Source organism: Crocuta crocuta, unplaced genomic scaffold (genome assembly GCF_008692635.1).
Source record: "Crocuta crocuta isolate KB4526 unplaced genomic scaffold, BGI_CrCroc_1.0 scaffold234, whole genome shotgun sequence".
Taxonomy (NCBI): domain Eukaryota; kingdom Metazoa; phylum Chordata; class Mammalia; order Carnivora; family Hyaenidae; genus Crocuta; species Crocuta crocuta.
In genome coordinates, this window is record NW_027529647.1 from 3,311,321 (window position 1) to 3,321,048 (window position 9,728).

Sequence of the window (9,728 nt, forward strand, 5' to 3'; positions counted from 1 at the left end):
GTTCACCTCTCCCCACCCACCCCTTCCTCCTGTGGAGGTGCCACCTAGCAGAGGGCAGATGGCGAGTGCAGCGTGTCCTGTGGGAGCGTGGGACAGCTGGGGAAAGGCCAGGGGACCCAGCACCCCACGGGGGAGAGGGGCCTCCAGTGGGCTGGATGTGGCCCCTGGGGACAGGGATCTCAGGGGCGAGGACCTTTCGGACGGTGTGACGTCCTGGTCTCCTGCCCCCGTTGCTGGCTGTCCGGCAGGTGCCGGTGTTCCCTGAGCCCGCCCGGCGCCCAGACTTGCCTTTGCGTTCCTCCTCTGCGTCTCGTGGTCCCGACCTGTGTTTCTGTGCCAGCTGGTGGTGGCTGGCAGTGGCCATCCGTGTCTTCTCTGCAGAGGTGTCTGTTCCCACTCCCTGCCGTATTTATCGGGCTGTTTGTGTTTTAATTATTGGTTTACAGGAATTCTTTAATTTTTATGAATTCCAGTTGATTGTATTTGTTGTCATTGTGCTTTTGCTGCCTTATCTGAGGAGCCGCTGCCTAGTCCAAGGTCATGAAGATTTTCTCCTGTGTTTTCTTCTGAGCGTTCTATGATTTAAAGATTTTGTTTTGGGGAAGAGAGAGAGAGTGCCCACATGCACACGCATATGAGTGGAGGAGAGGCAGAGAGAGAGAGAGAGAGAGAGAATCTCCAGCAGGCTCCTCACCGTCCACATGGAGCCCGACTTGGGGTTTGATCCCACAACCCGGGATTATGACCCGAGCTGAGATCTGTGTGCAACCCACTGAGCTACCCAGGTGCCTCGAGAGTTCTGTACTTTTAGGTCTTGAGTCTATTTTTGACTGATTTTGTCAGATGGAAGGTGAGGGTACAGCTTCAGTCTTCTGCGTGTGGGAGTTCAGTTCCCCAGGACCATTTCTCAGAAAATCCCCTTTCCCTCCCGAGCTGTCTCGGCACCATGTGCACAAGCCAGCGGTGCACATGAGGCTCTGGGCTCCCTCGTCTCCACCAACACCTGTGTGTGTCCTGGTGCCGCAGCCGCACTGTCCGGTGGACTGCAGCGCTTGTGTGAGTTTGAAACTAGGAAGTGAGTGTCCTCCAACTTGCTTCTCCTTTTTCAGGGTCATTTTGGCTGCTGGCGACCCCTTGCGTTTCCGTGTGGGTTTTAAGCGTGTCAGTGTCTTTGAGGATGCTGGCCGGGGCGGCTCGAGACTCGCTCCTCCTTAGTGCTTAGTCCTCTGAGCTCTGAGCACAGTGTGCCGATCCACACGTTCCGATCTCCAGCCTCCCCCAATAGCGTGTCGTGCTTTCAGCACACGCGTCTTATGCTTCTTCCGTGAAACATATTTAAGGGGACAAATTTCATTTCATTTATTGTATTTTTGGTGACAGCGTAAGTAGAATCTTCTTAATTTTATTTTTGGTGCTTCATCGCAGGCAGCTAGAGACGTATTTGATGTTTGCGTACGCATCCCGTACCTTTCAGAAATCTTACTGAACGCATCACTGGTTTTAGTACTTTTTTAGGGTTTGTTTGTTTTTGAGATTTTGTGTATACAAAATATGTCATCTGCAAATAGAGTTTCATTTCTTCCTTCCCGCTTCTGGTGCCTTTTGTCTCTTGCGGCCTGACGGCCCTGGCGGAGCCTCCGGGGTGGTGTCGAGCGGAAGTGACCGTCCTTGTCTTTTCCTGACCTTCCGGGAGAAGCTTCAGTCCTTCACCATCAAGGCTGGTGACTGACGTCTTGACGGGGTCGAGGGGGGCCCTTTCTCTTACTCTGTGACGTATTTTTGTCACAAAGGAGCATTGCATTTTTATTAGATGCTTTTTCTGAATTTACTGAGGTACCATGTGCATTTTGTCCTTTATCCTGTTGAAGCGGCGCTGAAGCGGTTTCACTCACAGCGCCTCCGACCTGAGTGTGTGGCTTTTCCGCGCCAGACAGGTCTCTTGTTCTCTGCGAATGCCGACCGTGTCCTACACCTCAGTTCTGACGCTCTCACTGGGTGTCAGCACGGACCCCCGGGCTGAGGGCCCAGCGCCACAAGACCACCCCCTTCCGACGCCAGTCACAAATCCAGGCTGTCACCTGTACTTCTGGTCCACCGGTTCTAAGTCAGGGTTCTCACGCCCCCCCCTTGGGCTCCATAATTGGCTAGAACGGCTCCCAGAACTCAGGGAAACCCTCGCTCACGTTTACTGGTCCATTGTCAAGGATGTGACTCTCAGAAACGAGGGAAGAGGCACAGCGCAAAGGACAGGGAAGGGGCTTGGAGCCCCCAGGCCCTGCCCAGGGGTGCCACCCTCCCGGCACCTCCTCGTGTCCATTCACCTGCCCAGAGGTCTCCAGCCCGTACCGCCCACCCCCTTGCCAGAGGTCAGAGTTCTGGGAGTGGAGCAGGGAGTTCCCACTCTTATCAGCCTCGGTCTTTCTGGCACCGGCCCCCCGTCTGTCTCTCTAGCACACAGAAAACTCACCCTGCAGAGAGGCCACGGGATTTCAGAGCTGGGTGCCAGCCCCTGGGACACAGACCAATAGTGTCTTTTCCGTGGTTCCACAAACATGACGTTACTCGATTTTTGGAGGCCAGCCTTGCGTCCCTGGGATAAACCGGCCCTGGCCGGGGAGCCGACGGGCCCAGTGTGCCGGTTCCTTGTCCGGGACTCGGCGTCTGCATTCTCAGGGACCTGTGCTCTCCTGTCTTGTAGCACCCTCGTCTGGCTTTAGGGTCCAGAGACTGCTGGCTTCATGGAACGGATGGGCATGTGTCACCTTCCCTTCTCATTTGTGCTTTCTATCTTAAGAAAAAATTTTTAATAATGTTTGTTTTTGAGAGATCAAGAGAGGACAACAAGCAGGGGAGGGGCAGAGAGAGAGGGAGACACAGGATCCGAAGCAACTCCAGGCTCTGAGCTGTCAGCACAGAGCCCGACGCGGGGCTCGAACCCACAAACCACAAGATCATGACCTGAGCCGAAGTTGGACGTTTAACTGACTGCCACCCAGGCACCCCCCCCTCCCCGCCCCGTGGTTTCTTCTTAGACGTGCTGGGTTGTCAAGTTTGTGGTCCTGCGTCTCCTCTGCAGGACCTGGAGCCCCCTCAGCCGCTCCCCAAGGAGATCCCTCACAATGAGAAGCTCCTGTCCCTCAAGTACGAGGTGGGCCTCCTTCCCCTGGGCCCGCCCCCTGCAGTCCCTGGGCCCGCCCCCTGCAGTCCCTGGGCCCGCCCCCTGCAGTCCCTGGGCCCGCCCCCTGCAGTCCCTGGGCCCGCCCCCTNCCTGTGACTCTGGAGCACGGGGTCAGGCGTGGTGTCTGCCGCCCTGCAGAGCCTGGACTACGACAACAGCGAGAACCAGCTCTTCCTGGAAGAGGAGCGACGGATCAACCACACGGTGAGTGTGCAAGGGCGCCCGCACCGCCGCCCTGGTGCTGCTCCCACCCTGACCGCCGTCCTCCAGCCTCACATCCTAAAGCCTCCATTCCTTTTTCTGCAAGAGGCGCCAGTACGGGACCCCGCAGGGGTGTGGCTATGTCATGTTGATGACAGAGGCCGCCTCCGCCCAGGCGCCCAAGGTGTCGGCTGCTGATTGTATCAGTTGGGAAGGCCCACCGCCTCGGAGATGTTGACCAGAGGCCGCCTCCCAGGATGTGGGGTCCCGCACACGGCCTGCTGTTCGGGGTGGTGGCCTGTGAGTGGGGGCCTCCCCGGCGCAGCCGCTTCTGACGGGCGTCCTCCCCCACAGGCCTTCCGGACGGTGGAGATGAAGCGCTGGGTCATCTGCGCCATGATCGGGATCCTCACAGGCCTCGTGGCCTGCTTCATTGACATCGTGGTGGAGAACGTGGCCGGCCTGAAGTACAAGGTCGTCAAGGACAGTATCCTTTGTCCACGGTCCCCAGCACAGGAGGGTCCACCGGCGGCGAAGGTGGGGAGCCCCACGTGTGTGCCATCGTGGGGAGGGGTGGCTGCGCGCTGGCCTTTGTCACGGCTGGGCTGTGATAAGTCCGGTCGGCGCACTGCCCCTGGTGCTCAGGGCTCCGGAGGCTGGGCTGAGCAGGGAGTTCTCTTCCTTGACGAGCCCCAGACATCGACAAGTTCACGGAGCGGGGTGGGCTGTCCTTCTCGCTTTTGCTGTGGGCCACGCTCAACTCCGCGTTCGTGCTCGTGGGCTCCGCAATCGTCGCCTTTGTGGAGGTAGGGCCGCTGGAGGCCGCAGCCGGGGCGCCAAATGGCGTGGCCATGCTGCCGGGGCCTCCGGCGCAGGCGTTGAACGTCCAGTCACCCCCGGCCCCAGGGTGCCATTCCTGCCCCGCGCGGCGAGGACAGTGGGGCTGGCCCGGGTGGGAGCGTCCCCCGCTTCTCTCAGAAGCTTGTCTTCCTCCACCTCCTCCTCTGCTTCTCCCTTGTTATGGGGTGTAGCATCCAGAAGCTTCTATCTGGGGTGCCGTGCAGTGGCACCCCTGCCCTCTGCCCTCAGCTGGGGTGTGGCCTGTCTCCTGTCTGTCCTGTTGCGTCCCCCACCCCTCGTGGCCTCCTGGGGACCTAGGCCCTCCGTTCCTCTCCCTCCCCGACCCCTCTCATGGTCTGCTGACCCCAGCGGTCATTGCCTGGGGGAGGAGCAGGAAGCCCTTCATGGACGGCTATCCCGCACGTGGGGCCCCGTGGGGCCGTGTCCTCTGGGCCCGGTGGCAGCCGTGGCGCCTCACCCCTAGCTGAGAACTGGCCTCTGTCTGCTTGTAGCCAGTTGCCGCTGGCAGCGGGATCCCCCAGATCAAGTGCTTCCTCAACGGGGTAAAGATCCCGCACGTGGTCCGGCTCAAGGTGAGGTCTGAGGCTGGGAGCAGGCGCTCTGGGGGGGTCCTCCACGGGGTCGGGAGCTCCCGGCCTGCCCGCCGCACTCGGGGACTCGCCCAAATGTACTCAGTGTGCTGCCGCGAGCATGCGCACAGGTTCCACGTCATCTGCTTTGGGAGGCGGTGACGCTTTCTCTTACGCATTTTAAGTCCTGCACAAAAGCTGAAACGGGGCATCTGTCAGGGTCACGGCAGTGTCCTGAGTTCTGCACGCGGGTACGTTAGAGTGGGGGCTACGCTTGCTGAGACGCTTTTCTTGTTCTTAAAATTGTCCTTAGCGTTTGTCATGCTGAGTGTTCTTGAAACCCCATTTCTGAGGAGGTTGGGGGGGTCAGGAGCGTGGTTCCTCCATGGTCATTTCCAGGTGTCTGGTCGGCCTGCCTCAGTCAGAGGTATCCCACGCCGTCCGGAGAGAGGGGTGCTCCTGGGGGCGGCAGCTGTGCGCTGGGGCGACACCTCCTCGGAGCCGCCAGGAGCGGCCTCTGCCCTGTTGCGCCCGCACTGGTAGCCGGGCAGTGGGCGGCGTCCCTGGCAGGTGGCCAGCAGAAGAATGCACGTGGGCTTGCCCAGGGGAACCACACCCGCTGCCGCCTGCTCCCAGGACACACGAGTACGCTGTGGTGTGCAGGCCTCCCCGCCGGCCTTCTCGTGGGGCCGGGGCTGGACATGTACTTGGGGTCGCTTCGTGTTTGCAGCTCTGCACAGGATTTTAATCAGACTGCGTGGCCTTTAATCAGACTCAACATATCTTCCCTTGTGTTCTAGACCCTCGTGATCAAGGTGTCTGGAGTGATCCTGTCCGTGGTGGGTGGCCTGGCAGTGGGAAAGGTAAGGAGCGGGTGTGGCGCCGCCCCAGCCCGAGGCCCCTGCACTCAGCTTGCGCCCCGAGGCCAGGGTGTCCTCTCTGGAGCCACGCTTGTCTGAGGGCGGCTGTGCCATGCTTCCAGGAGGGGCCGATGATTCACTCGGGCTCTGTGATCGCCGCCGGGGTTTCCCAGGGGAGGTCAACGTCGCTGAAGAGAGATTTCAAGGTGAGTCCTCTGCTCCTGACATGGGCGACCAGGCCTGCCCGGGAGGCTCCGCCTGGACCTGGGGCCCCCGCCACCGTCCCCAAGGCAGGCGGGACCCGGAGGCATGAGTGACTCGTGGACGTGTTGAAGAGGCTTAATTCCGGGATCTGTTTCAGAGCGATTTTGTCACGTTTCCCCTGAAAGCACCACGTTGTGAAGGGTAGCACGCTGAGTTGACGTGCGGATTCCGACATTGGTTTTTTTTCAGCAGGAGACGCTTCTATTTTTAAGTCCACATGTTTTCAGTTTGTTTGTTCATGGTTTTCGGTGCGGTTTCGAGTCTCTCGCATGTCTCTTAGGCCGACTGACTTGTCGTCGTCGCTGCGAATGGGTGTCTCCGGTCCCCTCTCGCAGTATTGGTGTGCAGGGGCGCGTTCAGCGTGTGTCACCTCGGCAGCTCTGTGATCTGTGTGAATGCAAGTCGATGGCTGTCCAGGGACGCCTTCGCGTCCCCTGCTCCCTGCTTCCCTCTCCCGTCGGGCCCTGGCTCGTGGCCTCTGGCTGCCCTCGGCGCCGTCTAGGTGCGGTGCCCTCGGGGAGGCTAGCTGAGCCCCTCCGCCCCGTCTCTCCCTGCTGCAGATCTTCGAGTACTTCCGCAGAGACACGGAGAAGCGGGACTTCGTCTCGGCAGGAGCCGCGGCCGGAGTGTCCGCTGCATTTGGAGCCCCCGTGGGTGAGGAGGACGGCCTGTACCGGGGAGGCCACCATGCCCGCTGTGCGGAGGGGGAGTCTTGGCATCTGCAGACCCGGCTCGGGGTGAGGGTGGGCACGGTCTCAGGGCCCTGGGGTCTCGCGGGACCCCCTGGGGTCTGGGTGAGCACGGCAGTGCTGGGCTGCTTGCCTTCCAGGTGGGGTCCTGTTCAGCTTGGAGGAGGGGGCCTCCTTCTGGAACCAGTTCTTGACGTGGAGGATAGTAAGTGTCTGCACGGGGCTGCTCCCTCACCGACGTCAGGCAGTGCCGGTCCCTGGCCTCTGCTGCCTGGCTGGGCCCCAGCTCCAGGGGAGACGGCCCCTGAGGCTTCCGTGTCGCGGTGCTGGAGCCGTGTGCTCTGTGGGTCTGTTATGCTCGGCCCTGCCCGTCACTTGACCTGAGCCGCTGGCCGTCCGCCGTCAGCCACGGGCCTTGTTTGCACCCTGTTCTCCCGCTTGTCAGGACCCCCAGATCCCGCACACCTCGTCCCTCGGCTCCATCACCGGTGTGGCCCCAACACTCATCCACACGAGGCTGTGAGCCACTCACCCAGCCACGATGGCCGCCTTGGGAGGGTGTCCAGGCACCTCCTCAGTGACGGCAAGGCCCTGCCCAGCCCCCCAGCCTCGGGGCTCTGGCTGCCGGGCTTGGATCTGAGGCCTCGTGCTCTGCCTGCAGTTCTTTGCTTCCATGATCTCCACGTTCACCCTGAACTTTGTCCTGAGCATCTACCACGGCAACGTGTGGGACCTGTCCAGCCCGGGGCTTATCAATTTTGGAAGATTTGACACAGAGGTAATAAATGTGCTCTCGTGTTCTTTTTGATTCTTTCTCAGCGTGGGGCCAAGATCATTTACTTATGGTTCATCCTGGGAATGTGGACTTTTGGGAAGCAGTTGGTTTTAGCCGCACGGTGAAGCTGAGTGCGGTGGTCGGGGGTGTGAGGAAAGCACCCGCGTGGCCTGTTGGTCAGGTCAGGACGCCTTACACCCGGCGGGCTCTCCCGGGGGCGTCCTGGCAGTCTTTGGACTGCGGACAAGTGCGCTGAGTCGCGATTCCCAGGAGGGGCCGCGCATGTGGACGCAGAGGAGGCCCTGGGTAGCTCAGGGCCACGGGACGAGTTCCCAGGATCCAGGGCGCTTCCTCGCTTGTGCCCCTCGGACCGCCGTTTGGCAAAAGCTCGGCACGTCCCCGCCTTCAGCTGGACGGAGACCCAGAGCAGCAGCAGGCGAAAGCCTTAGTGGGAGTGTCATTTACTGATCTGCTCAGAACACCCGACGTTTCTGTCCCGTGGGACCCCCATGGCTCTGCGTGCAAGTGCTGGGGCCCCCGTGCTCACGAGCGCACTGTGGGCCACATCCGTGCCAGCATCTACCTGGAGGGGGCTCATGGGGTGCTCGTTCTCTCCCCTGTGCAGACGATGGTGTACACGATCCACGAGATCCCCATCTTCATCGCCATGGGCGTGGTGGGTAAGAGCCGGCCCGTGCTTCCTGCCCTCCCCAGATGGTGGCGGGCGCCTTCCTGTGGGGTCAAGGTCTGCCAGAGCCCAGGCCCAGCCCAGCTTTGAGGTGGCCGCAGCGGAGTGCAGCCCCCCACCCCCAGGATCCTGCTGCGCCCTGCCCTGTGCACTCGCCTCCGGGAGGGAGCCCACACCCTGAAGACCGAGCTTTACCTCTCCACCAGAGAAGCCCCTGGGTTTGGGGGTTTGGGTCTGCAAGGAAGTAGAATAAGCTGTGGGTGGCGTTTCCTGCTCTGAAAAATCTTTCCCTGGAAGGAAAGCAAAGCCTCTGAGAAACAAGCCAGTGCGTCTGCCAGGGTGCACGCACACGCACACGCACACCCCGCCCCCTTCCGGTGCCTCTGCTGCTCCCCCGTGTCCCTTACGTGCTCTCCCTTCCTGGTTGTAGGTGGTATCCTTGGGGCCGTGTTCAATGCCTTGAATTACTGGCTGACGATGTTTCGAATCAGGTGAGAAATCTCTGCTTTGTGCCTCAAATTGACCAGTGTGGCTCTGGGGCCTTTGAAGAGGGACATGTTGTGGGCCCTGTGCCCCGGGGCACTCGGAAAGCCGTGTGCCGACGTGTGTCCTTCTGTGAGGGATTATACGGGAGGGGACAGGCAGTGCTAGCCAGGCGCTGGCGAGGCTGGGCTTGGCTGCAGGCCAGCAGGGGCCCTGGGGTCGAGCTCCTCCCAGCCGCTCGCCTTGGCCTCGGCCTGGTCCATCCGGGTGTCTCGACCCCGGGCACCGCGGGCCCGCAGAGCTGCGGGGCGGTTCTGGGAGCTCCCGGGTTTCCTGACACGTTGGGGTGGGGCCGGGGCTCGAGGAAGCGCGCTATCCTTCCTGTCGTCTTGCCCGGACTCAAAGTGTGGCTGCGGAGCGTCCGGGAGATGACCCGGCGTAGCCCGCTGTCGCCCCGAGGTGTCCCGCGACGGCTCTCCTGGGCCTCGGGCTCCCGTTGTCGAGGCCCTGTGCATCCCGCTGTCTGCTGCAGGTACATCCACCGGCCCTGCCTTCAGGTGATCGAGGCCATGCTGGTGGCTGCCGTCACAGCCACCGTCGCCTTCGTGCTGATCTACTCCTCGCGGGACTGCCAGCCCCTGCAGGGCAGCTCCGTGTCCTACCCCCTCCAGGTAGGGGCCCAGGCTCCTCAGCAGGGCCTCGTGCAGCCGGACTCGGGGCTCGCGGGGGCTTCAGGGCGCGGCGTTCTGTCAGACGGGGTCAACCCGGTCCTCCTCCGGAACGCCAGCCCGCGGGGGCCACGCAGGGACTTCCGAAGCGGGGCCTCGTGGGTGTGGACCTGAGAAGCACAGACACCCGTCCGCGTTGTCGCTGCGGCACGGCCACAGCCCAAGTGTCTGGCACAACAGTTTGCCGTAAATGGGTTTATTTGGCCATGAATTTGTGGGGGGGGGGGGGGAGGCTGACACACGGGACAGCGTGGAGGGACCTCAAAAACACACTGGAGAGAAGTCAGGCGCAAAGGCCCGTGTGGTGTGTGATGCCCCATATGTGAAACCTCCAGGACGGACAGAGCCACGGAGACAGCAGATTGGTGGTGGCCTGGGGCTGGGGAGGCACCAGGGAGTGGCCTGCAGTGGGGGTGGGGGTGGGGGGGGCTA

At 61.6% G+C, this 9,728-nt stretch overlaps 1 protein-coding gene across 1 annotated transcript in view; it reads left to right on the plus strand.

The window, feature by feature from the left end:
• CLCN7 (chloride voltage-gated channel 7) overlaps positions 1 to 9,728 on the plus strand; it is a 23,916-nt gene that overhangs the window by 6,795 nt on the left and 7,393 nt on the right. The window contains exons 2-14 of the mRNA XM_077762662.1: positions 3,077 to 3,148; positions 3,317 to 3,382; positions 3,734 to 3,866; positions 4,076 to 4,185; positions 4,732 to 4,812; positions 5,610 to 5,672; positions 5,792 to 5,875; positions 6,494 to 6,587; positions 6,763 to 6,827; positions 7,284 to 7,400; positions 8,023 to 8,077; positions 8,516 to 8,576; positions 9,101 to 9,239. Coding sequence (XP_077618788.1) covers positions 3,077 to 3,148; positions 3,317 to 3,382; positions 3,734 to 3,866; positions 4,076 to 4,185; positions 4,732 to 4,812; positions 5,610 to 5,672; positions 5,792 to 5,875; positions 6,494 to 6,587; positions 6,763 to 6,827; positions 7,284 to 7,400; positions 8,023 to 8,077; positions 8,516 to 8,576; positions 9,101 to 9,239 — 1,140 coding nt within the window. The remainder of the gene's footprint in view (positions 1 to 3,076; positions 3,149 to 3,316; positions 3,383 to 3,733; positions 3,867 to 4,075; positions 4,186 to 4,731; positions 4,813 to 5,609; positions 5,673 to 5,791; positions 5,876 to 6,493; positions 6,588 to 6,762; positions 6,828 to 7,283; positions 7,401 to 8,022; positions 8,078 to 8,515; positions 8,577 to 9,100; positions 9,240 to 9,728) is intronic.